Source organism: Corvus cornix, chromosome 17, assembly GCF_000738735.6.
Source record: "Corvus cornix cornix isolate S_Up_H32 chromosome 17, ASM73873v5, whole genome shotgun sequence".
Lineage (NCBI taxonomy): Eukaryota > Metazoa > Chordata > Aves > Passeriformes > Corvidae > Corvus > Corvus cornix.
The window spans coordinates 3,298,418-3,325,164 of record NC_046346.1 but is presented as its reverse complement, the minus strand read 5'-3'; the positions used below and the strand labels follow the sequence as shown (position 1 = coordinate 3,325,164).

The 26,747-nt window shown below is 56.0% G+C and overlaps 1 protein-coding gene across 2 annotated transcripts in view; it reads left to right on the top strand.

The window, feature by feature from the left end:
- RXRA (retinoid X receptor alpha) overlaps positions 1-26,747 on the top strand; it is a 97,034-nt gene that overhangs the window by 53,155 nt on the left and 17,132 nt on the right. Inside the window, exons 1-4 of one of the 2 annotated variants that reach the window (XM_039561473.1) lie at positions 9,250-9,272; positions 12,634-12,899; positions 17,597-17,747; positions 18,519-18,698. In XM_039561473.1, coding sequence (XP_039417407.1) covers positions 9,260-9,272; positions 12,634-12,899; positions 17,597-17,747; positions 18,519-18,698 — 610 coding nt within the window. In that variant the 5' untranslated portion in view covers positions 9,250-9,259. Of the gene's footprint in view, positions 1-9,249; positions 9,273-12,633; positions 12,900-17,596; positions 17,748-18,518; positions 18,699-26,747 lie in introns of those variants that run through there. The other variant, XM_039561474.1, reaches the window with a different exon arrangement.

The window sequence follows — 26,747 nt, the reverse complement described above, 5'->3', positions numbered from 1 at the left end:
CCTGAAATAACGTTAGGGAAATGTGAAAATCTTGAACTTTTGAACCTCCCCGGAGGACGGCGGCGTGCAGGGGGGTGGCGGCAGGAGGAGGGGACGCCCGCCTCCTCCCTGACGTTTATTTTGGCTACAGGGCCTGGGGATGGGGAGGAGGGGGCTCTGCAGGCCGCAGAGGAGCCAGAGCAGTGCTGCCCCTTATTAATTAATGACTTTCTCGTTGGTGGGTCACTGAGGCGAGGAAGGCAGAGGAAGTTTTCTTTTGCTGGCAGATGCCGGGGAGAAGGAGAGTGCCTGGGCTGGGTGGCGAGGGCAGGGGGTGACACTCGGGGTGATGGATGGGGCAGCGGGATTTTCGCCGGGCTCTGGACACGGGCAGCTTGCACCGGAGAGAGGAGCAGAGAGAGGGGAAGGGGGATAGGCTGAGCCTGGGAAGTACTTTTCCCTCTGATGAACTTCAGAAGAGGATAAATCACTGCCAGGCTGCAGCTGCGGAGCATGTGACGCTGGCAAATTAATGGGCCTTCGGAAAAGCGGCCATCACGTTCCCCTCCGGCCTCTTAAAGGCACCGCCGGCCTTTCCAGGGCTGGGAATGGGGAATTGGGGGAGTCAGGGCTGGGCTGGGGGAGCCTCGTGGTGCTGCTGGGGCTGAGAGTGGGTGGCCCATGGAGATGATCCAGCATGAAGCCCCTGTGATGCTCTCCATGGTGCACAGCTCCCCATGGTGCACTCAATCCGTGGTGGAACTCAATCCGTGGTGGGCTCCTGCTCTGCTGCCTGTGGACAAACAGGGCCAGGAGTGTTATTTTTGGGTGCCTGGTGGGGCTCGGTACAGTGGTGCCTCTGCTCTGCTCTCACCCACCCAAGTTTTGTGTACAAGAGTGGAGGAGGATGGAGACACAACCAGGGCACCCAAAACCTTGTGGCTGGAGTGTTGAATTTTCAGCAGAGATGGGCATCGCACACAGGGCTGAGCCCTGTGAGGGGACCTTGGAGCATCTTTCTCATGGTGGCATCAAGAGGCCACCACGTGCCAGGGCTGGGCATTCCCGGCCATCCCATGCAAACCTTGCAGGCAAACTGCTGGGGACTCTCCAGCTCATCCACCACCCGAGCCCATCACACCACCTTGCTCCTCTTCCTCACTCTTTATCTTCAAAGCAGCGGTGGCAGAGGGGGAGAATCCAGTGCTGCAACTCCTGCCCGGCGCTGCTGGAATGTGGGAGGGGGAGGGAGCCAAGCCACCAGCCCAACAGTTAAAAATTACTAAATACTTCCCTAATATAATTAGGTTTCCATGCAAGCAATTGCCTTAATTGCCAGAGGGATGTGGGGCAGTGCGGGGGGAGCCAGGCTGGGCTGGCCCTGCGCTGCTGCTTTGGTTGGTGTCTCACGTTCTGCTCCAGCTGGAACGAGGGATTTGTGGGGGGAAGATATTCCTAGGGATGCCCCAGTAAGGATATGGCTGAGTAAAAAATAAATAAAAGTGCTTTGTGAACACGGTGGGGCTGGAAGCAAGTGGTGGCGAGCAGGACCAGTGTCACCCTCCTTGCTGGAAGATGAGCTCAGAGTCTACCAGGACATGCTGCAGTTTAAATTCCTGTTTATTTTCTAAGTGCTGCTGGAGCAGGGAAAGTTTTGCAAAGGAAAAAAAAACAACAAAAAAAAAAAAAAAAAAAAAAAAGCCCCAAACCAGAGCCCACTCCGTGATTTACGTGGTAAAGGAGATAAGTGGGGATTTAAGGAGAAGGGAATATATAATTGAGACGAACGTGTAACATGAGAACAGATCCAAACAGAGATTGTAATCAGAAGTGTGAGGAGAAGCTGGGGTTTATTAATGAAACGTCTCATCCATTTGTCAGCTGAAGAGGAGCAGCCTTTCCCAGCAGCCGGGGGTGGAGGGAGCGGATGTGGGGATTCTCTCGGTGTTCCCGGCGCAGGGATCGAGGCTGCCATCTCTCTGCCCGGCTGGATGGTGCTCAGCCTGGAAGTACGGGCAGGATTAGAGGCAAAAAGGAAGTTTGTGGTTTCTGGGAAGCTGGATGTTTTCGTTTTCCTGGCTGGAATCTAGAAGTCAGGAGCTGGGGGAGCTGCTCAGCAGGGCTGAGAACCACCCGCGGAAGGGCTTCCTCAGAGCCTTCCTCAGAGCCCCTCATCTTCCTTATGCTCTCCCTGGTCCCAGTGCTTGGCTGCAATGCCCAGGGACATCTGGGAAGTGCTGCTGACCCTGTCCCACAGCCCTGCTGGCTCCCAGAGCTCGGACAAACCCCTCTCTCCTAGCCTGGAGGCTGCAGTCTGCTGCAGACACATCTACCCCAGCTTTGGAGGAGCTGTGTGGAGAGCATGGAGCAGCCAGCTCCAGGGTCCTTAGTGTCACATTTCCAGGAGTCGTGTGGCTGGAGTTGACGTGGTTTGCCCTTGCTGGGTGCTGTGGGGGTTCTGCTCTGTGGTGTGTGGTCTGTGCCATGGCTCACCAAGCCTGTTCTTGGGGTGACACCAGGAGAGGTGACACCAGAGCATGGTGAAGTCACCCAATTTCATGCCTCACTCGCTCCTTTTTATCCCTGCCCAACGTTGCCTTTGGGGCCTCCTCATCCATTGGGGTTGGGAGACAACGCTGGCGGTGTCTGAGGGGTTAACCCAGGCTGTGCTCAGCTCTGGCAGAGAACACTGCCTGTACATGAAGGGAACATTTTTGTGAGGGGTCCTTCCCCTTCCCAGGCCCGGGCAGTTATCTGTGGGCTGCCAGAACTCCTGGAACGCCGAGCCCCGCTGGACATTGACCCGTCCGTGCCGAGCTCAATTAGCCGAGGCTATCTGATTGGACTTGGCGCAGCCTAATTAGCTTTGGACTCGAACCAGAAACTTAAACCCAAAGGCAGCTTTCAGGCAGCCCATCCCTTGCTGCTGCCTGCCTGAGGGAGGGAAAAGCTTTGCCAAGCCTCCTCTCTGGCCTGGGAAGGGAGAACAACCCACCCAGCCTGCCTGCCCATCCCTCCAGCCACACAGCCAGAGTTGAGGGGCCTTAAACCTCCCCTCCTGCCCTGAGTGGGACACTGAACCCCAACACGTCATGTAAGACTTGAGGAGAGTTTCTTTCTCTTGGATAAAAGTGCATGGCATCTGCTTTCTAGAGGGAACTTGCTTTTATGGAAGGGAACCTGGCTCTGCCTTCCCTGTCTCGTCACACACCTTGCTGTGTAGGCACCCAGTCCTCAGGCTCCTTCTTCCTCCTGGACCTGCAGCTGAGGGGCACAAAGTGGGGGGGTTTGTCCCTGAGGGAACTGGCTCGCTCCGGAGTGTTCTCCAGGCATCGGTGGAGATGTGGAAGAGGAGCTGAGGTGGGAAGGGGTGGCTGTTTTGGGACTCTGAGTTCCTTTGCCCTTCTGTGTTTCCAGCTCTGTGACCATTAAAGCACAAAAACACTGCTGGGAAGGGGCCTTCAGAGATCTGTTGACCAACTTCCCACCAGGCATGGTTCTGAGAGGTGGGCATTTCTCCAAGGAGACTTGGAAACCAGCATTCCCATGGGCTGCCCTTGCCCAGTTCCCAGCAGCGAAGCCGTCTGGAGGGGTGGCTCATCCCACTTGGATGCTCACGAGATGTCTCCTGACCAGGTGACACCTCGGTGCCCATGCCAGCCTTGCTGGGTCTCAACTGAGAGAAGGAAAAGTCCATGTGGCCTTGCCTCATGGATCCTCCAGCATCCCCTAAGGCGAGCCACCACAACTGATTTTCTGGGAAACTGGTTTTCTGGGAAACCAGGAAGCAGCGTTGGTTTTGCTGGTCAGTGGTGGCGCAGCTTTGGCGTCTTGGGCTGCCAGCTGCACACTGGCGGCGAGCACCAGCCCCGGCCCCGTTGGATCAATTAAAGCCCATTATGCCAAGTGAATGACTGTAATTATCTCAAATCTGGATTAATGTGCACGCACAGCACCGTAATATAATCCGTCTGCCCGGTGCTTTGTGGGCCGTTGTTTCTGGGAGCCAGACGGAGGAAATTCACGGCTGTGTCTTCCTCCTCCTCCTCCTCTCACCTCCTGCTGCTGTCTCAGCCCCCGAGCATGGAGCTTGGCCCATCCTGTAGGATCTCTACAAGTCATGTGGGCCGATGGTTGCTCTCCGTGCTGACCACAGATGGGAGCAGGAGGCAATGGGGAGGTGCTGTCCCTCCTGCCCATCCCCAGATCAGCAGAACAAGGGTGGATGCAGCACATCCTGCACCTCCAGGACTCATCAATGAATGAGGAACATGTTTTAGCTCATGGATCTCAAAGCCGGTGGCTGGGAGAGCTGCTGGGCTGCTCCTGCTCGTGGTCTTTAGGATTTGGCTCATCCCGGATCTGCTGGAGGGAGAATATGGGAAGCTGGGGCTTTGGAGCTCCTGTTTCCCAGAGCACTCAGCATCCTTTTGGCTGCTTCTTGCCCTGCCTGCTTTGCAGAGGGGCATTTTGGGGCTCAAGGGAGCAGGATCCCCAGGAGCAGAGAGCTTGGCTGCAGGTCTGAGCCCCGTCTCCTCTCCACATCCCTCCTCCCTGGAGCCCAGCGTGGGGATGTCCCCAGGTGTTGGGGACAGTGGTTGGGATGAGCTGGGGCAGTGGGGCAGCGCCTGATCCGGGTTCTCCAGTGGGCCTGGCACGTGCCACGTGTGTGGCTCCTTACTGGGATGTCCTGGGGGATCTCCAGTGTGAGTGGAAGCTTCTCTTTCTGCTGGAATGAGCCTAAGGCTTCTGAGCTCCCCCTGCATCTCGCTGGATCCTGCTTGAATTTTCATAGCTCAGAGCCCAGCACCCCCTCAAGGGCAATTAGATCACTTCCAATTTGCCCGTAAGCCCATAAAACTGCAGTTGAATGTAATTAAAAGGCCATAATGAGCTCCAGCAACCTGCGGGACCACTGTGCTTCAGCTCTCACCGTGCTCTTTTCGGGGAACGGGATGGAGCCAGAGGCTGCGAAGGTCAGCAGCTGCAGGGAGGATGAGCAGCTCCGAGCAGAGCTCCCTGGGCAGCATGGACAGACTTTGGGAAGTGCCTGGATGCCACCTTCACCACATCCCCACGCTGGTGACGCCCATCAGGGAAGGACCCCCGTGAGCAGCCCTCTGTTTTTGCGGAGCAGAGGGAGCATCTTCCCCTCTGCTGGCATCTTTTCCTGCTGCTTTTGGCTTCATTGGTGCTGTTCAGAAGCTGGAAAGGGGCCAGCAGGTCCAGTCCCCTCTCAGCACGGCCGGCTCCAGGCTGTGCTTGGGGAAGGTCGGTGGCAGGGGTGGTGGCTGAGCCCTTGTTCCTTGGCACTGGGGTTCCCCAAACCTCCCTTTTAGGGTGCATGAGCACACCCAAGAAGTTGGAGAGATACAACCCCAAGCAAGGTTTGCCTGGGAAATCCCAGCTCTGCCAGATTTGGGGCTGGGGCCATCAATCCCCTCTCCCACACCCTGTAAGTGCCGGGAGGGGACAGCCCTGCTCTGAGCCGCTTCTGCTGCTGCTGACAGAGCTGCCACGTCGAGCCCTTTATCAGCCACCCCCTGGCAGCCCAGGAGCCCTGGCAGCAGCACTACACTGCCCCTATTATGGGCTGGCCCTGCAGCGGGTTCCCAGCCAGTAAATTAGGGGCACTCGCTGCGCCACTGACAGCAGAACAGAGAGCATTGTGAGAGCGGGGCCAGCGCCGGCCCTCGAGGGATGAAATAGGAGCCTGTAATTTCTCAGCACTGTTGTGACATCTTTGCACAAGCGTGTGATTGAGTCACATTTGCTTTATCAGCAGAATCCTTGTTTGCCTGGGTGCACCCTCCCCCTCCGCCCAGCGCTGCCAGGGTGGGGGAGAGCTGCCCTCTCCTCTCCCCCTGGGCTTCCCTGCTCTCCTCACACTTCCCATATGTCCTGCTCCTCACCCTTCCTGCTTTGCCCTTCTCTGCCTGCCCCTCCAGGTCCTGCTGGAGCGGTTTGGAGGCTGTTCTGTCTGCTTGGGACATGGGTGGGGGTCCTCCATGGGATGGGGAGGTGGTTTGGGATGGGGAGGTGGTTTGGGATGGGGTCCATGCGGGGCAGGAAGCCGGGAGTGCAGGAGGAAGAGGCGTTTCCTCCAGTGACTGGGCAGCTTGCAGGGACAGCAGCTTCTGGAAAATTCCCCTTTTCAGTCCTTCCCCCTTGGGGATGGGGTAGGCCCTGCAGGCTTCCAGTTCTGCCACTGCTCCAGGAGCTGGGTGTGATTTTAGCGGCCTCCTGAGAGGGTGGAATGGGGTTTTTAAGGGAAAGAAGTCCAGAATAAGCCCCTGTGCTGGTGCTGAGCACACTTGGTCAGCCCTGGGGTAGGGTCTGTGTGCCCCCTGCTCCATGGCAGCTCTGAAGCATCAGGAGCAGGTATCCCAGTTTTGGTGTGGATCCTGTGCTGGGGGGTCTCCAGACCGCTGGGCACACTGGGTCCAGCAGGTGATGGGGTGAGTTAGGGGTGTCTCCCAAAAGTGTCCCTGTGGTGCTTTGAGCCAGATTGCCAAAAAGTGGGGTTTTCTCCAGAAAAATCCAGAGGAGAAAATAGGATAGGGAGGGAGAACAGCTGTTGGAGCTGCAGGGACAGAGGTGAGCCAGCTGTGGGACAGGGATGCTGCCACCTCCTCAGAGTGCTGCTGCAAGGTTTGGGGTGGGTCCCACTTTGGGGAGCCCCCATGGCTCAGCAATGGGATGCTTTTGCACTTCACCTTGTGGGAAGAGAGCAGAGGTTTCCTGAGTGGTGCAGCGGGAATTCTGGTTGGGGAGGGAGAGGCTGGCGTGTGGAGTGCGGGCGGAAAGCTGCTCGAGGGTGCCTTAATCTCACGCCAGGGCCCATCAACCTGTCAGGTGAAATGCTGGCAGGAGGCAGCACCAACGCCTGGCAGCACGCAGAGGGATGCTGTGGAATTCCTCCAGCCAAGGAAAACCCCTGCTGCTGCAATGAAAACCCAAAAAGCACCTCTGCTGCTGGCTGGGTTTGCTGGAGGTGCCGAGTGGTGCTGCGGGAAGGTTTCGGGGGGAGCGCGGAGCCAGAGGTGAGAAGCTCTGTGGCTTTGAGGTTTTAGTTTGGTCAAAGTGAAAGCTGCTGGGAGGAGGAACCCACCCTGTGCAGATTGCAGCTGAAACTGAGTTTCTCACTGTCCTCGAGCAGCTTGAACCACCACGGTGTCACCTGGGGAAGGTTCTGAGTGCGGCTGGAGAAACTCTCCCAAATCTCGGAGCAGGTTCCTGAAGAGAAACTGCCTGTGGTGGTTTTGGAATGCCTGCAAAAAGACAGATTTCTGTGTGCTACCCCTTGTGCAGGGTTTGGGGGGGTCTCAGAGGGGTGTTCTTGGGTTTGTCTTTGTACTTGAGTCCAGAAATGTGAAAAGAAAAAACAACTCCAAAAACAACTGAAATCAGAAACACTCAGCACACTTGTCCATGCTGCATTCCCATGGTCCTACATCCCTTTGCCTATGGCTGTGGAAAAGATACTCAGAAGGGAATTATGGATAATGGACAGCTTCTTCTGACAGCTTGGGGTGCCCATTCCCAGGGATTCCCTGACTGTGTGCTTGGAACCCAGGTGGTTTGAGAGGATCAGTTGCCTGTCCTCGCTGGGCAAAGTGCTTTAAATGCAGCTTAATATGCTTGGATTTGCCACAGGATGCTGTTTATTCCTTGGATCCATGGATGAGTTTTTGGGATAACAACCACACTGCACACTCAGGTCACCCCCCTGAGTGTGCCCAGGTCGGGCACTGCTGGGTCCATGGCAGCAGCCACCGCTGGAACGGGAAGAGGCAGCTCTTGCTCCATCCTCCCTTCGGTTCTCAGCTGTGCTGCTGTAAATTGAGAGCAAACTTACTCAAGATTCTAGGCCAGGGGCTATTTAAATCCATCCCCGAGTTTGTGATCAGGACAAAAGCGAGGACCTGACCTCTTGTGGTCACAGCATTACCGTGGCGATTCTCACATGAAAACCATGGGCAAACCTCGGATCCTGGCGTTCTCCTGCTGTTCGCCACTCATGCCCTGGTTTGCTGTGAGGAAGGTGAGAGGAAGAAAAAGGGAAACCTGCATCATTTGGGGTTCCTTGTCTGGAAAGCACATGAGATTCCTGAAGTGCTTTTGAGGAGTGAAAGCAAAAGGACGCTGGTTCTCACTGCCGAGTTCATTTTGGTGTAGAGTCACCGACGCAGGAACGTGGGGTGCTGCCTTTACCTGATCCACGTGCATTCGGGGGTGAGGGTTTGGAACCTGGGCACCACCAAAGGGATGCTGGAGAGCAGAGGAGGAGGAGGAGGATGTTTGCAGAATCCTGGTGTGTGCTGCTGGTCCTGATCCCCTCCTGGCGTGGCCCCACAGCACTGCAAAGCCCCAACGCCAAGGGCTGACTTAAGGAAGGGAGTGGCAACCCAAATTTAGAATTTCCTGCTGTTTAATACCCAGAATTGATTTGCTTTCTGATTAAGGAGGAAGAGGTGCTGAGGGGAGAAAAAGGAAAGCGGAAGCAGGGGGTTGTGAGTGACTTTCCAAATCTCAGCCGGTGCCAGGGGCAGGCTCTTGGGGTGGTCCTACAGTGACAGCTCCTCGAGCCCTGGCGTGCTGCAAACCCCTCTGATCCCAATGAATTGTATCTTGTGGATCCTGAAATGAGCTGTGTGTGCAGCTCTCCTCAGCTGCAGAAAAACACAGCTCAGAGAGTCTGTTTGTGCCTTGAAATAACTTGTTTTTTTTTTTTAACTTCCCCTCTCTCAGAAGCCGAGTGCGGAGCCACCGAGCTGCTGAGTAAACTCCCAGGATACGCCAGAAAAGGTTTTCCAGCAGAGCTGGGTCAATGTAGTTTTACTGGCAAAGCCTCTTAGGCATAAATGAAGATTATTCTGGCGAAAGCTTTTGCTGGTACACTTTATTCCGGTACAAATGAGCTATCCTGGGAAAAAAAAGCGCCTCTGCACTGTTGGAATTGTTTCTGCTCTGGGACATTTTGTGGTCTAGAAATGTTAAAATCACAGCCCTCTGTGATAGTGCCGGATCAGCAAAAGCTGCTGCAGCTGCTGCAGACGTGCCCTGGCCAGGCAGCAGCACTTGGAGTGGCACTGGGTGACAAAATGCCACAGGCAAGGGTGGCCAGGGCTGGTGGCATTCTGGGTGTTCCTGGAGGGTCTGACCTGCCCGTCTGGGAGGCATCCAGCCGTGGATGTTGGCTGGTCCGAGCTGGAGGTTTGTGCTGAATGCCAAGGGGATGGAAGATAGCAGTGGAGCTGCCCAGGGATGTTGGGTACAAATGTTTCCTGAAGGTGGGTTTTTTTTCCCCATTATAGAAGGTTTTTGATAATATTCTTGTTCGAATTGTTATTATAATGATGATAATGCCAGGAGAGTTCTGTCTGAGGGAAGGGTGATCCAGCAGTTGAGATGCTACCCTGCATTGTGGAATTGCCAGGATCTGTTCCCAGCCTTGCTTTCAATGTCTTGTGTGACTTCGGTGGAGGTGACATCAGTCTGTGCCCTCCCTGTGCCATCAGTGTCTGGTTTTGAGGCTGCTGCTGCTCTGTGAGGTGGGAATCCCTCCCAAAGAGATCTTGGAAAGGCAGGGATGAACACCAGAAAAACAAAAGTCAGGCTGCTCTGCTGGCTCTGGCGTCCATGGGATGATTCTGTGCCGTGGAGCAGAGCTGGGAGCGCTCACAGGGCACATCCCTTGCACATGGATCATGTGGCCCTGCCCTAAATGTCATATTCCTTGGGAGAAATCCCTGTCCAAACTCTGTGGCTGGCGGGCTCGTAGTTTGGAGGAAGAAAAAGAGCTTCACTGCAAATTCTTCAGCTGCTGACGAGCTCTGGTTTCTGATCTCCCAACTGCCATGGGGCATCTTCGGGGATAGACAGAGGTCGTTGTGCTTAAACAAAGGACACACAGAGAAAATAGCTGCACTTGATGGGTGTGACAGAGGGGAAATGCTTTCAGAACTTCTATTTTTTCAAATTTTTTTTAATTTAGAAACAGGCACGGAGTTTATTTTGGTCAAGAGATAGTCACACACACAGCAGCTTTAAATGGCAAAACTCCTCGAGGAGAAGGAACACTCTCACACTGCTTGAGCTGAAAATGCCGTTGGGAAAATGCCTCCTCTGTTTGCTGCAGTCCAAGTGGTGCTCATCAGTTTGGGAATTTATTTGTTTCTGTTAAGGATATTTCCTCAATCTAGGCCTTTTTCTTTTTTAAATTTTTTCTTTTTTTGGTGGCATTCTTTTCGCAGTCAAGGTCCTTTAGGATACTTGCAGTGGGGGAAGAGGGCAGACTCCTCACATCCCACTCTTGATGCCCATCTCTCCACTTCGAGTTATATTTTCCCCAAACTCCCCTTCCCTCGAGCCAGGGACTGGCAGCATCCAGGCTGAGTTGCCTCAAGTGGACTCTGGATTTTGCTAAGTTTAAAAACCCACATTTGCTTGCTGGGTGTAAATGTTTCCCATTGCTGCCGCTCTCCCAGCGGGGTTTTGGAGCAGGGAGTGTTTGGATGAGGAGTGGAAACCTCCCGGTGTCCAAGAAGTTGCTTTGAACCAGGCTTTGAGTTGTGATGCCCTGAAAAATCTGGATCTGGTTCAGATTTCTGAGTGTGTGGCTGAGGGGTTTGGGTGCAAACCCACCCAAATGTGGCCGTGCCTGCCCATATTTCCCTATTCTGTGATTATCCCTCTCCTCTCTTTTCCTTTTTGTCATTGCCTGAATTATTCCCTCCCAGCTCCTTGCTGGGTGCTGGGGAACACATCAGTGTGGGAATAGGCTGAGGGGAGCTGATGTGGTGACGTGGGATGTGCAGGGAGCTCCTGAGGTGCCCAGGGATTGGGATTATTTCGGGAGAGGTGCCGGCCCCACACGTGCGGGCCGGTCGCCAGTGACCCGCCTGTGACCTCTCCTGCCTTAAATATTCTGGGTCTTTTCAAAGGAAGGACTGTGCTCTGCTGCCTTCCCTTTGCACAGCTCATGGGCCTGTTTCCCCTGGCCAGGGACCCTCTGCATCCTTTGCAGGTGTCCCTCCATCACCTCCTGGGTGTTTGTGGGGTCCTGCTCCAGAACGAGCTCCTGGACAGCACGGGGGGCTCTCCAGAGCCCTGCTGCTCTATAAAGACCCCAAAACCAGCCTTGGGAAGCGCTGTGCCAAACGCCAGGAGCAGCCCTGGAATCCTCAAGGAATTTCCTGGCGTTCCTGTTGTGCCTCCCTCATGTCACTCAGCCGTGGGTGACAACGGGGTGGCCGGTGCTCGGTTTGTGTCAACATCCTGTGAGAGCCCGGCCAGGCCTGGCCCCAGGGACAGGGGGGCTCCTCTCTGCCACGGCCCAGGGGTGCCTGAGGGATGCTGGGGGCAGAGGTGGGATTCTGGGGATGCTGGGGGCAGTGGTGGGATTCTGGAGGCAGCAGTAGGACTCTGGATGCAGCAATGGGATTCTGCATGCAGCAGTGGGATTCTGGAGGCAGCAGTGGGATTCTGGAGGCAGGGATGGGATGCTGGGAGCAGTGATGGGACTCTGGAAGCAGCAGTGGGGTGCTGGTTCCACATCTTTGCGAGAGCGGCATCGCTGCCTTGCTGAACCTTCTCTTCCTCCTGCTGGGGTTTCCCCACCAGGGTCGGGGATCTCCAGGGAAGGCTGCTGTGGGGCTGGGCTGCTGTGGGTTCAGCGTTTCCCTCCGTGTGACATTCGTGTGTTAATTGCTCCAAAATCCTGGGGAGACAGCTGATCCTGACGGATGCAGGCAACCGAAGATGGAATTTTCCAGACTTTACTTCACTTTGGGGTCTGCAGCCAAAGGCAGACCCACCATGAGCACCCAGGTGGCCGTGCTGGTGCTTCCCCCTCTCTGGATCCCTGGTGTGAGCTGGGGGGTCCGGGTGGGTTTTTGGGGGGGCCCCCCCCGTCCCTGCTGCCTTCCGCCCGCCCCTCCCCAGGGCCAGAGCCAGCCCCTTCCTCGCTGGGGATTGTTTTGCAAGCAGCGTGACAGGATGAGGAGGAAATGTGCCAGGAATGGCTCCATGTCTCCTCTTGGGAGAATCGGAGGCTATTTATAAGCCCCCTTCCCACCCCCCCCCTCTGCTCCCCCGGGACAGGCACACACAGCCTGTCCTGCTGCCTGCAGAGCTGCTCCCGCTCTAGAGCAGAGTGTTCCAGAATCACGGAGTCATTCAGGTTGGAAAAGACCTCCAAAATCCTCAAATCCAACCTCTGAACCTCCATTCCCTTTGGAGGGACACGCACCCCCGCCAAGTGTGTGATGCACAGACTGAGCCACCTCCACAGCCTGTGGGTGCTGCTCTCTGTTCCCCACGCACGGCCTGGCCTGGTGATAAATCCAAATTATCCTGTGGCATGGAGGGAATCAGCTGGAGCAGCCACGCTGAGCCCCTGGCAGAGCTTAGAGCTGTGTCAGGGAGGTGGTGGAGGAGGGCACTGATGCCTGGCTTGAGGTGGAAATGCTCTTAACGAGGTGGAAATGCTCTCAGCATGTGTCTTAATGCCTGCCTGGATACTCCAGGAGAAGGTGGTTTGGAAAGATGGAGCTGCACTGGGAATTTTGGGGGAGTAGCAGGGGCGCTGCAGCTCAGGGCTCTGTCCCACGTGGGTGACTCAATGCCGTTCCTCTCCTCCTTCTCTTCCAGATTTCTCCAACCAAGTGAATTCCACATCCCTGAACTCCCCCACGAGCCGGGGGCCCATGGCCACCCCCTCCCTGCACCCGTCCATCGGGCCGGGCATCGGCTCCTCGCTGGGCTCGCCGGGCCAGCTGCACTCGCCCATCAGCACCCTGAGCTCGCCCATCAATGGCATGGGCCCCCCTTTCTCCGTCATCAGCTCCCCCATGGGCCCACACTCGATGTCCGTCCCCTCCACGCCCAGCCTGGGATTCGGCACCAGCAGCCCGCAGGTAAGGGCACGGCAGTGAGGGCTCACTGCTGCCTGTTTGGGCAGGGAGGAGCCACCTCGGGGGGTTCCTCATCCAGACAAGCGCCAAGGGGAGGCACAAAGCAGGAACTCGAGGGGGAAACGAAGCTGGAGGCGTCCTGCTCCTTTGGGGGCTGAAGGATGGGCTAGGAGGGACCAGCGCAGCTGGAACGTGGCCATCCATTGCCTGTTGTCCCCAGGATGGGGTGGAAGGGGAGTAGTGACCATCTCGGGGTCACCTGGGGGCTACTGTAGCTGTGGCAGGAGCCAGAGCCACCCTAGGACTGTCTGGGATTCTGCTCCTTCCTGGGAAGCAGCACAGCTCCTGCAGGGCCAGCACGTGATCCCCATAGGATCATGGAGTTGTTCTGGTTGGAAAAGCCCTCTAGGATCATCCAAGCCCGCCACAAACCCATGTCCCCAAGTGCCACATCCACGCACCTTTGACACTTCCAGTGGTGATTCCACCACCTCCCTGAAGCCTGTTCCAAAGCCTGACAACCCTTTCCATGAAGAAATTACCCCTAACAGCCAGTCTCAACTCGAGGCCCTTTCCCCTTGTCCCGTCACTCGTACAACCCCAGGGGTCCTCTGCCCGCTGCCCCTTTCTCCTCACAGGGCAAGGCCTGGCCTTCAGTGGCTGAAGATTATGTAAAAACCCCTCCAAGCAGGGCGAGATAAGCTCTTTTTAAAAATAGCCAGATCGGAGTGCTGGCCAGCCCCTGCCACCTGTTGCTGGCTCCTCGCACGGGATATGTTTAGTAAAAGGGCAGATTAAGGAATTGGCCACCACCTGCCACTCGCTGTGGGTTTATTTATTCCAGGCCCTCTCTGGGAGTCAAGCACCTGCCAGCACCTTTATTTTTAAATATTGGCCTGATTTATTCCCAGAGATAACAGGTCCTTTTACTACATGGGACTGTGCTGACTGCCAGCCCTGGGGACCCCCAGGATCCAGCATCCCTGTGCTGGGCAGAGAGGAAGAAGATTTGCCTTTGGATGAGCTTGAATCCCGTGCAGGATTCAACCTGTAACCCCCTCAGATGTGCAGGGACCTGCACACCCCGCTCCCCGCTGCGGGACACCAGCAGGGGGGACACGTCCCCTCCCCTCCCAGGGCCAAGGGAAGAGGAACTGAAACTGCGCCTGGGAACGGGCAGCCGGAGCAAAATTAGCAGCCCCGGCGCCAAAATGGTGGGGAAGGAGTGGGAAGGGGGATATGAGGCAACCTTGAGGGGAGCCACAAGCCAGGGAGGTGGCGGGGAAAGGGCGATTGTAAGGTGCAGTTCGGGAGCGGCCAGCGGGGGAACCGAAACGAGGCAGAGCTCCAGGGCAGAAGGGGAAGTGAGAGTGTGGTGGCATGGTGGTGGGAGCGAGCTGGCTTCAGCCCTGGTGGCTCCTGCCCTCGGTGGCTCCATCCCTGGTGGCTCCATCCGTGGCGGCTCCTGCCCTGGTGGCTCCATCCTTGGTGGCTCCATTCTGGTGGCTCCATCCTGGTGGTTCCAGCCCTCAATGGCTCCATCCTGGTGGCTCCAGCCCTGGTGGCTCCATCCTGGTGGCTCCATCCTGGTGGTTCCAGCCCTCAATGGCTCCATCCTGGTGGCTTCAGCCCTCAGAGTGCCCGTCCTTTGTTCAGGGACTTGTCCTAAGTGGTTTTCCTCAAGGTGACACTTGGGAGGGCTTCAGCCTAATGGCTCCTGCCATCTGTTCCCTGTCTGGCCACATTAGGTCCCTGTCCCCGTCCCTGCAGCGGGCAGAGGCGCCTACCTGGGCCAGCAGAGCGTGGGGGGAGGACAAGGAGGACGATGAGGATGAGGAGGAGGAGGAGGGGCGCAGCAAGGCCAATGCTTGGTGGGGAGCACAGCCCCCCTGCCCCGGCTGGCAGAGCGCCGGGGTAATGAGGCGTGTGGCCCCCGTCGCCGGGCAGGGATGGCACTGATGGAAGGTGGTTTGCATCAGATGGCAGATGCCACTTGCCATCAGGCCACGCCTCGTCGCCTCCGGAGAGGCAGCAGAGCAGAAGAGCACGCGGTGTGCGAGGTCCCCAGGGTGGGTCCCCTCCGCCAGGGGGGGAAGGAGCTGCCAGGATCCCAAAAAACGGGGGGCTCGCCCTACCCTGTGTGGTTCTGCAGAGGGGAGGACCCCAACAGCCCTCAGTGGTAGTCCTGGAGGATGCTCGAGGTGCTCCCAGCGCTCTCCCTGCAGCTCTGGGAGCTTCCCAGGATCTTGTGTGGTTTGCAAACACAGCCCCAAAATCAGGGAATGTGGCAGGGATCCTGCCATGGCATCCCAGCATCCATGGGAAGGGGATGCTGGTGCTGGGCTGCCCCAGGGATGAGGGGGGCGAGGCAGTGGTGGGCAGGGTCTCAGCCAGCCTGGGGGGGCTACACCCAGCAGCCCCGGGATTTAACAGATTACTTAAACCCTCTTACCTAAAAATGATGGGAAAAGAGGAAAAAAAGTGCAGGATTTTCAGCGAGAGCTGCGAGGGAAGGACTTTCCATGCAGTTTGCAGGGCTGTGTGGAGCCCCAGGCATCGCTGGCAGCAGCTCGGGGCTCCCGGGGGCGAGTGGGGAGAGATCAGACGTGGGATTAGGCTTTTGCAGAGCCGCCGCCTGCCTTGGCACAGTGCTCTTTGTAAGGGCGCCTGGGGGACTGGGGAAGGGCTGGGATGTTTTTTGGGGTGGGAGGAGGAGGAATAAAGTTCTGCTTGCCAGAAGGGCCAGGATTCGGTCCGGGGTGCGATGAGCTGGAGAGGGAAGGGAAGGAGACGAGAGGTGCCGGCGTCACTGGGGGAGCAGAGCCCTGGTTCCCCGCCCCGTGCCTGGGCTCACTGCTGAGCTGGAGCCGTGCTGTCCCACAGCAGAAGTGCTGTGTCACGGCCAGGGGCTGCTGTCCCCTCCTCTGTCCCCTCCCTGCACGTGCTCCCAGAGGGGAAGGGCTGGGGCAGGCGCCAGGGCTGTGTGGGAACCCCGGGGTGCCTGTGCTGAGGTTTGGGGCCGGCGCTGGGAGAGGAACCGAAGACTTTCCCCTTCCCAGCCTGGGCTGACCCAGCTCTGAGCAGCTGATGCTCTGGGCTGCTGAGGTTGGCGGGACCCCCACCCTCCTGGGTGGGTCTTGCTCTGCCTGTCACCCCCCTGATGCTCTCAGGGTGGGCTCTGTGGGCCGCTGGGGCTGGGGGAAGTGATGGTGGAAGGCTTTATCTTCATCAGGCAGCCGAGGCCTCTGGCCTCAGTCCCACAGCCAGGGATGCAGTGTGACATGAGCCGTCGCCACCAGCTGCACCTGGAACTGGCTCTGCTTCCCAGAAAGTGCTCGGGGAGGAATTCCTGGGGCAGGTCACCCTGACTGGCAGCCCCTGCTCGCAGAGACCATGTGGGACTCAAAAAGAGATGCTCCTGCGTGGGGACCTGCTCGTCCCCCCCTCCTCTGGTCTATCCAACAGCAGCTAAAGCCAGGAGTGTATCACCAGGTGCCAGCTGATTCATCAGCTGGCACAGTCAGGGCAGCAGAGGGAGGCAGATCCATCCCTTTTCTCCAGGGTGGGTTTATCCAGCTCTGTTGTGGGGCTGTCAGTCATCTGCCTGCCAAATATTCCCCACCAGCCTGGGGACTTGAAAGCCAGAGGAGCGGCTGCGCTGCTCTAATTGACAGATCACAAGCCCTGGGACTTCCCTGGGTTAATCTGTGGCAAGTGCAATCGCTGAGGATCTCTGTTAGGGCAGAGGAAGGCAACAAACTGAGGCACAGTCCTGTGTGTCCAGCCTGGCTTTGGAGGTTGGCAGGGATGGTGGCTCTGTGACAGTCCCTGGCAGGCTGATTCCCTTGGGGACACCCACAGTGATCCCAGCTGGCTCTGCATCCAGAGCTGACCAAATCCAGGTCCCCCAGACCCTCCTGGATGGGGTGAGCTTGTCCCCAGATCCTACAGCTCTGGGCCTCAGTTTCTCCTTGCACACAAGAGTGTAACAGCCCAGTGGAGGCTTCAGCCCAGGAATGCTTCACTCCACACCAGTGCCACGGTGCCAGCACCAGCTTCCACCCAATCCTCTGCTTGTTGGGGGCCAAGGGAAGGAAGGAGAGGCATTTGGAAGTGGCAGAGACGTGTCCCACCCACACCAGCTCTGGAAAGCCAGGCCCTGCTGCATCTGGAATCTGTTTATTTGCCATGGAGCTTTCCTTTGGACAGATAATACTAAAAGGATCTCTGTGAATTGCAGAGCTAAACAAGAGTGTCCTGGCCTTCATCATCCATGCAGGGGCTCGCTCCCAGCCAGCAGCTCTCCCACGAGCCACCACTGCAGATCTTTGTCCCTGTGTCCTGTGGTGGGGTGGAGCTGGGGTGGCTGCTGATCCCTGGCTGTGGGGGCTGTGCTGGGGCAACTTGCCTTCCACTTAAATCATGGAAAAACATCCTCCTTGGATGGGCAGGGTCAGCCCTGCGTGGCTGCTGGTGGTGCTTGGGGGACCGGCCACGTCCTTCTGTCACCCTGCTGCCAGCTCAGAGCCACCCCGGCTGCTGTGGCAGGGCAGATGAGTGCTTGTGCTCCTTGTGCTCAAATCCTCTTGGTTCAGCTTTGTGGTGGGTGTTTGGAGCAGTTGCTGGTCCCCACTGGGAGCTTGTCCCCCGTGTCCCCATGTCACTGGTCCCAGCTGAGCCCTGTGCTTGTGCCTCCACAGCTCAACTCGCCCATGAACTCCGTCACCAGCACAGAAGACATTAAGCCACCCCTGGGGCTCAATGGAGTCCTCAAAGTGCCAGCACACCCCTCAGGAACGATGGCCTCCTTCACCAAGCACATATGTGCCATCTGTGGGGACAGATCTTCAGGTGAGGCTGGCACCCGCCCCAGGAGGGGCTCAGGGCAGCGGGCTCGGGGTGTGGGTGCCCTGGCAGAGGGTTGGCATTGGCTCCCTGCTCCTGGCAGCACGGGGAGTGCTGGTGGGAGCTCTCCTTTGGGACGGGATGTGGCAGGGGATGGAGTCCTGGTCTGGCTGAGCCAGGAGATGCCAGGTCCCTGTTCAGCAGTGGGGTTGCATCCTGACCCTGTTGGCGAACAAGGCATCGGGGGTGTCCTCCGTCTCCCCATCCTTTGATGCACACTGGTGCTGTCACACAGCACCGCATAAAAAGATGCTCCTGACACGGAGTGTCTTCACTCCTGGGAGATAAAGATGTGCTAATTCCCTTTATTCTCCTGCTTTTCTAAAAGCTTCCTGCTCCAGCAGAGCTCTGGTTGCCTGGTTTGTGAGTCCTTCGGGACCCCTTCTGTGCTCCAGGCTGGAAGTGGAGGGTGGGAACAGGGTACAGAGCAGGCTGGGGTCGTGTGTCTGGTGTGGGGGGTTCAGAGAGCTCAGAGGGGTACAGGGGGTCACCCTGTTCCACTGCTGCACTAACCCAGCCCTGCTGTATGACCAAGAAATGGCCTTTCCCTGGATGTAAGGCAGGATATGGCCCACGGAGGGCATCCTGATTCTATGGAGCTCCAGCTCCAGGAAACCTCTGCTCCTCTCAAACACAGATGGGAGAGGCCCTGGGAGAGCTGGTGGCAGAGAGGGGAGCTGGGGCCAGCTTTAAACCCGAGTTTTATCCCCCCCCCAGGTAAACATTACGGGGTTTACAGCTGCGAGGGCTGCAAAGGCTTCTTCAAGCGCACGGTGCGGAAGGACCTGACCTACACGTGCCGGGACAACAAGGACTGCCTGATCGACAAGCGCCAGCGCAACCGCTGCCAGTACTGCCGCTACCAGAAGTGTCTGGCCATGGGCATGAAGAGAGAAGGTAAGGCCCGGCCTGGCCAGAGCACCCATGGGTGCTGCAGGGGTCTTTTCTTCCCTAGGAGGAAGCGTGGTGGGCACCAGAGGCGGTGTCTGCGTGGCGGTGACAAAAATCTCGTTTGTATTTTGCTTCTGCGCCACAGCCAGAGCCTCTCGTGGGCTCTGGAGCAGCGCTGAGTCCCAGAGCAGTGCTCAAGTGATGGATGGGCCGTGGGTAGGGACACTTTCCACTCCAACCTGGCCTTGGACACTTCCAGGGATGAGGCAGCCACAGCTTCTCTGGGCATCCTGTGCCACGGCTTCAGCACCTCATCCAATCCTGCATTTTTTTTCTCGTTGGGCAGAAGAAAGAAATTCAGGCTCTTAAGATAGCTCTTCCCTTAGTGGAATTTAAATTTAGGATCTAAACTTCCCCGGCTGTGCCTCTTTTAAATGATCTTTCTAAACGCTGACTGCGTCTGCTCTGATCTGCCGGCAGAGCAGGCTTTTAGCAGACATGACGTGAGAGTGACCCCGGCTCCGTGCTGCTTTCTCCCCTTACATCTTCAGAGCCACACTTGCCTCCCTGACAGGCTGATAAAGCCACCCCAGCTCTGGCCGTGGCCCGCAGCTCCAGCCTGGGACCCTTTGAAGAGCACTCAGCCCTGTCTGGAGCGTTGATTAAACGGGGCAGCGCTGGAGCTGCTCTGAGTGTTGGGCAAACGCTGCCACGCTCGGTTTAGGGGGTTACCCAAGGACCAAAGTCACCAAGTGTCACAGCTGTCTGTGCTGGAGGTGTGGGGAGACTGCCGGGGCACCCAGGGAACCTCCTTAGCCCTGCTGAGCTTAACCCTTCGGTGCTCAAAACAAATCTTCCTGCCCCAGCAGAGCTGTAGCGTTAATTGGAGACATTGAGGCATTCAGGGCAGTGCAGGAGTGGGGGCTGGCGTTGCCTTGGATGCAGAGCAGTGGGGAATACTGGATCCCATGGGCGATGTGCAGCGGGATGAGGAAAATCTGAGCCAAAACTTGAGCCATGGGTGACTAAAAAGAAGCCAAGAACTCTCCTATGTGTCCAGCAGGAGAAGTACAGAGCATCCCCTTCCCCTGGCACTGCCTCCAGAGCCTTCCCCACGCAGCTGGAGCCCCCTTTACCTTTCAGCCCCCCAGAACAAGGTGTGTAGGGCTGGGAGGAGCAGCAGGAATGCTGGAACTCTGCCCTGCCACCCTGTGAGCAGGTACCTGCTCCGTGCCTGCCATTAGTGGTGATTGCATGGGCAGCGCCGCTAAAAATTACAGGTCCATTAATTAATTTCTAAATGGTGGTGGAAGTCCCCAGGGAGCACGTACAGTGTGAGGACTCTATTAATTCGTCTTGATTAACATTATCACAATGAATAGCAAATGAATTCATAATGATCAGACAATTATTTAAAAGTGTGACAGATGGGATCTTGGTAACTTCAGGAGTGCGCTCAGGCAGTGCTGATGGATCTGGTGAGGGCAGTGCTGGGGAAGGGCAGGAACTGGTGATTTGACACTCATCATGAGATGATTTGGGCCTAATCCCCATGCACAGAAAGCTGGAATAACTCCCCTGTCTCTCATTATAAATCTAAAAATGCAGGGTCTCACAGAAATGTCTCATTTGTCCTAAAGCTGAAAGTCAGAAGTTGGATCTTGCCGAGCTCTGGTTTTGAGCAGCTCTGGAGTTTCACGTGGGATATCCACCTGATATGTCAGAAAAAAAGGTCTCTTCCTGCTGCACCCGTCCCAGCTGACTGCTGCTGCTGCCAGGAATTGTCCTTACACCACTCCTGCTCCCACCTCTATTTTGGGGAAGAGTTTTGGGCTAAATCCTGCATTGCTAATTCCTTTTGCCTAAATACTCACAACCTAGCTGCCTTTTTATCCTCTAGCATAAACTCTTGTATCTTTTAAGTAACAGAGCCAGGGTAATGAGCCTCATTTCCCTAAAAAACATCTTGCTCTGGAGACCTAATTTATAGCTGCGTGAAGGCACAGCAGATTCCTGCTGGGAAGCATCTCTCCTGTAGCCCAGAGGTACTGGGATGTGGTGGAAGTACAGCAAAAAGCTCTAAAGTGAGCACTGGAGCTGTGGTGAGAGGCAGGGCTGGGGTGGGGAGTGCTGCTGGGAGGAGGAGGAGTGAGAGCCACCATCGTATCCAAAGACCTGGGCCAGAGGGTAAGAGGGAAGGGGTTCTTACTTAGCTGAGAAGTTGGATTAGAGAAGGAAAATCAGCAGGGCAGCTGATGGAGGTCTGGAAGGGTTTGATCCTGACAGCTGAGGGGTCTCCAGGTGGAGATGGAGATGCCAAGGGCAGACCCGGAGGGATGGACCTTGTGCTCAGCCAGGGCAGAAGCAGCAGCGTACCCAGGCTGGCCCTGCTGGGGGCCAGGGATCCTTCAGGGCCACAAACCTTGGCTTAAAGTGGGGAAAGCCTGCAGGAGCAGAGGGTTCCTCCTGCTGTGTGCATCTCTTCTGGCTGTTCTCGTTAAAAACACGTCTGAGAGATGCCGATGTTCACGGTGAATGAGCCTCACGCTCTCTGGGATAATAAACAAGCAACTGGGAATGTTTTTCCCCCTGTGAATTTCTGCCAGCTGTGTAAGGCTTTGGTTTTTTGTACTCTGTCTCCCACTAAATACCGGATAGTCAACAAAATTAAGATTACCATCAGGGATCTTGACTAATGCAAGGATTATTGTTGTGGGGGTGGCTCTTTGCATGCAGGAGCTGAGCTCTCCCTGCTCGGTCTGTTCCTCGTTAGGGTCTGAGGTGTCTGTGCATCAGCAGCCTCGTGTTTGGAAGGGAAAAAGTGGAAACTGCCTCGAGGGAGGCAGAGGTCTTGTGAAGAGGTGGGAGTAAACACCAGGGGACTTGGGATGGGGGGCTCTTGTGTGCCAGAGGGGTGACAGCAGAGGTGACAGGGCGGGCGGGGGCGCGGTGCAGCGCCGGCTGTCCTGTGTGACGAGGTGCCGGCTCCAGCAGTGCTGGCAGCGCCTCGGGATCGCACAGGGAGCAGGAAATACCAGCGAGGAGCCCTTTCTCATGCTCCCTTGGCCGCCTCACAGAGAGCAGCCGTTGGGAACCGGCTCCTGGAGCCTTCCCCCGGATGTGAGGGGCTCCTGGGGAGAGCCAGGCTGGCTCCGCAGGACCTGCTGGGCTGCCCAGGTTGGGAGCAGCGCTTCACGTTTCGGGCTGCAGGCTGGGGTTTGGTGCCAGCTGGGTGAGGTGGGTGTTGGTGCATCTCAGAGCCCATCTGGAGAGCAGAGAGCTGCTCTCCTGCAGCACCTGCAGCTCAGGCTGCGGAGCTGATCCCAAAGTCGTTCCTAAATCCAGGTGCAGGTACGGCGTGGCTGCAGCTGCTGTGCCGAGATCCAGAGCCCTGCTCGGAGCATCCAGGACACCTGTCCAGCTGCATGCCTGGTCTCTGATTTCAGAACTTTGTTAAACTTCACAGCCCGAGTTAATTCTTCCTCCTCCCGTATTTGTGGGTTGGTTTTCCCCCTCTCACTTGCCGAGCTGAGGGGTTTAACCTAGGAAGGGTTGGACTTGCAGCATCTGCACAGCCCAGAGACCTTCCTATGTCTCCAGGGAGCTGCTCCGGGGAGCTGCTCCATCACTTAGTCCAGAGGGACTGAAGATTCCCACATGGAGTGACTTGTGCCTGATCCCCTGCCATGGCTGTGCATGCCCCTGGAGCTGGAGCCATCCCTCAGGAGCATGAGGAGTTTGGGGAGAAAGAGCAGGAATTCAGGTTTCCAACCCAGCGTCCAAGTGAATGTGAAAGCAGGCAAGTGGCCACAGCCTAGTGAAGGGGCAGAGGTCAAGAGCACAGTTATTTTTAGGAGTGATTTTGGAATGGAAAATGTCTCCCAGCTTAATGAGCTTGTTTCTTATATCCTTTTAAAGTGCTGCTCTTTAAACCAGCTGGTTAAATGATGCTGGGTTTGGAGTTTTTTTTTTGTTTTTAAGGATGCTCTTAGGTTGAGAAAATAGGTTTGGCTTCTGGTTTTCTCTCCTTTAGCTGCTGTTTGCTTATACTTCAGTGTCCAGAGAGTGAAGTGAGCCAGGGGTTTTTTGCTGTTGTTTTCTGGAGCTGTTCCAAGGTTTCAATCCACTTTTTAACACTCTGAAGTTACACTTTTTAATTACCACGGTGGTATTTTGCATTCCTTAAACAAATTACGGCGTTCGGTTGAAAATGTTGGAGGAAAAAAAAAATAACACCCCACCATTTATTTCATGTGTCACAGCTTTTGAGGTTGTTTACAGTAGCAGAAAGCTGCACCTCTGAAAGAGGAAATAAAAAGGTGACACACGAAAGCAAAGCAGAAGAAACACTGTCTGAATTCATTTCCTCAGCTGTCTTGGCATTTTGGATATAAACAGGTACCTGGGGCATAAACGCTTCAAGATGCTGGTGATACACAGCAAAGACTTGGCTTCATGAAAGGCAGCAGAGCCCAGTAAATTCCAGCGTGAGAGAAACGGAAATCCCCAATAACCCCCACCCAGCACCTCATAAATAACGAGCCACCCACCTGCAAGTTGGGGGAAAACCAAAACTGAGAGGGTTTGGGGCTCTCTTGGTGCCTTCCCCCTGTGCTTGCAGGGCACGTGGTCTGTCCCTCTGAGAAAACCCCATTTTTGGGGGCAGTGAATTATCCTTTCCCTGTGAAAAGTCACAATCCCACCCTGTTGCTCCTAGAGGGATGGATTTTCATCCCAAAAAGCTCTGTATTGACACCAGGTGAGTGTCACTGGAGCTCCTGGAGCCTCCACGTCTCTCCCAGTGAATAAACAAACCTGTGCTGCTCCTGCCCTCTCAGAAGCACCATTTCCCTGTGGAAAATCTTTTCCTTTGGGCCTCTCCCTCCCTTCCCTGGCATTCCTTTGGCACAGAAGTGCAGTGCCCATGAGCATGGCCTCCCACAGGGGTTGGTTTGGGCACCTGAACTGGCTTGGGTGGCACTTTGCAATGGACTCAAAGCTGCTTTTTTAGCCATCAGATGCTGCCCCACGAGCACAGCCAAGGTGTCCAGTGTGACATGGACACCTGCAGAGGACGGATCCGGCATTTTGGCTCATCAGCCCTCGGACTTGGGTAGCTGAGGCTCATCTGCAGCCCACAGGATGAGACGTTTTGGATTTTAAAGATGCGAGAGGTCACCAAGGAGTGGTTTGGACACATAGGGCTTCATGTCTTGCTGTACCATGGCCTGGGGAAGTGCAGATGGGCTGGAGAAGCTCAAGATGAAACATGACAGCAACTGGCCTGAGGCAAGCACAGACCAAATCAGGCAGAATAACAGGAGAGGCTCTTCATCAGGTGCCATGGAAAACACAGGCTTCTGTCCTTGGCTCGGCTCAGACATAGCTGGAGGAGGTGGGGCTGCCTCTCCAAGCTCCCTGACTGCATCTTTTTTTCTCCTCAAGTGGACTGCAAGGTTCAAATGCTTCCCTTATGTTTAGAAAAATCAGCCTGGAAGAGCTCTCAGCCGTCCAAGGCTCCTTGATGAAAAATAAAAGCATTGGCACAGCTGTCAGCACGGAGGAGAGGGCTGGGAAGCTCAGCTCTGGAAACACGGGGTGGCCACGGCTTGGGAGTGCTCTGCCTGGCAGGAGCGGCTTTTCTGGGATGCAGCAAGCTGAATTCCTGGCTCAGCTGCTGCGTTTGAGGTGGATGGACCCACGTGGTTGATCAAAAGCTGTGCCACCCTCAGGACCAGAAATACTGGCGTCACTGGGAAGCTGAGAAGGACAAGGTTATTCCCATTTTGGTGTCACCAGACGAGCTGCTGTGCAGCTGCCACCTTTGTGTTCCTCTTCTTAAAAACATAAATAAAAACCAAACCCGTAAAGGAAACCCAGTTCCCGGACCAGATCCACTTGAAAAATGTATTTTTGTCATCTCCACCATGGTTTATTTGACTAATCCCCAGTGGGAGTGGGGAGTGGACTCCAGAGGTGAGGTCCTGGGTCTGTGTGGTGAGGGGTCTGCTCACTGCTGGAGACTTGGCCAGATTTCATGGGTAAAAACCCACTTGTCCTTCTTTCCTTCCCTCTATCCCACGTGCTGTTTTTTCCTACATCTCAAGGAACACAGTGCCCATTCTTTTCCTGGGATGGTGGTGTGTCCCTCAGCATCTCTGCTAAGAAGGAGCAGCAGCTTGGCCAGTCCTCAGCAGCTCCAAGGTTGTGCTGGTGGCAGGAAATCCAGACATTTTCCACTGGGCTTGTGCCTGTGGAGATTGGGGACATGGAGGACTCTCCTAAAAACGTGTGACTGTGGGTGACAGCTCTGAGACGCTTTCGGCTGCTCCTTGGATGTCCTCTCAGCTCTGCTGAGCTTCTGAAGCCAGGATGGCAGCACCTGCAGGGAAGTCCAAATCTTGGAGCCCACAGGATCCATGAGTCTGGAGTGCTGGCTGCAAATCCCTGCAGCTTTCAGGACGTGTGGGGCTCTCCAGCCCTGGGGCTCTCAGGGTGAACCTGGAATTAGGAAAGTGGAGAGACAAGGTTGGAACTCAATCTCTGGATCCTGAAGAGGGGCTTAGGGAGTGCCACACCTGGAAGAAGGAGGTGACAGCGAGATGATTTTGGGAGGGGATTTCTTGTGTGCCCCAGGCCAGGCCCAGAGCTGCTGCAGGAGCAGTTCTGTTGCGCACATGAGGAGTGAAGCTGTTCCCACCTCATTCCTGGAGCTGCCTGGAGGGAGAGAAAATAGGATCAGCAACTGAGTCAACAGCCTGGCAGGCATCCCCAAAAGCTGCATCCATCCACCAGGGCTGGGCAGGTGTCCTGCATCATCCCAAGGGAGGGATGGGTTGTGTTCACAAACTCCTGGTGGTGTGGAGAGAGCAAGGAGCAGCTGAGCTTCACCTGCTCCTGCAGGTGCACTCCTTGGGGAAGACCTGTGCATGAGGCATCATCCCAGAGGGAAGGGAGGAAAATGGGGTCTCCAGCTCAGCACTGGGAAACTGCTTTCCTGCAGGGAATGGGATGGAGGGATGGATGGAGGGATGGATGGATGGGGGTGATGGCAAAGGGATTCCATGCTTGTCCTGCCATTGGAGGAGGCTGCCTGGGCTTGGGAGCACGGGTGTAGCAGAGCAGATAACACTCCCCAGAGAGGGCTGGTTTATCTTTGGCTGCTGGGTGGGACTGTGCCATCTGCTCTGCCCGGGGTGTCACTGCTGCCGGCAGCAGCTGGGCCGGGGCGAGGGCCAGGCGTGCGTGGGGCTGAGCTGGGATGAGTCAGCTGTCCCCTGACCAGCTCTGCAGGGAGCTGCAGCACCGATTTTCTGGTGCTGCAGCTCCGAGCTCGGATCAATAGAAATAACTCCTTACGTGTGTAATCTCTGCCCAGCTGTCTCTTTTTGTATGGTTTGTGTCAGCTGAGTTCAGCCTGATCACAGGCAGGGGCTGTCGAGGTGCCCTGTAGGATCCTCTCTCCTACAACCCCTGGAGTGTGTCAGATTCTTCAGGCCAGGAGTGTGGCACTGATGAGGTTGAGATGTGCAGATTGAAGGCTTTAAGTAGCCCCTGCCTGCCCAGACCTCTGCAGTGCTTTTCCACGAATCCCAGTGTCCAGCATGGGGATGTGTTTTTGGGGCTGACACCCTGGTGGAGTGACCCCAGTGATCCCAACTTTGCGCCTTCATCCTCGAGAGCTGCTGCAGCTCTGCATCAGCACTTTGGCATTTAAGTCTTTTTATAAGATCCTATTTGTTGAGGGTTTGCCTTTCTCTCAGGCTTTCGTGTTATTTAGTAGGTGTTTCATCTCTCCTAGTGTGCCCAGAGGAATCCTGGTGCATCTGTGCTGCTGAAGAAGGGTTGGCATTAAGCAAAAACTTCTCCTTTTCTGATGATTGGAAAAGCAGCAGTGGGGTTAGGGGGTGAAATTAAAGCAGGGGTTTTTAGGATGGCTTGAAAAAGAGGAAGAATCCGCACCAGATGGACAAAAGCCACGACACAAATCTGAGTTTACCTGGAGTTTCATATTGTAGGGTTTGGTTTTGCACTTGGCATAGAGCTGGTCCCACT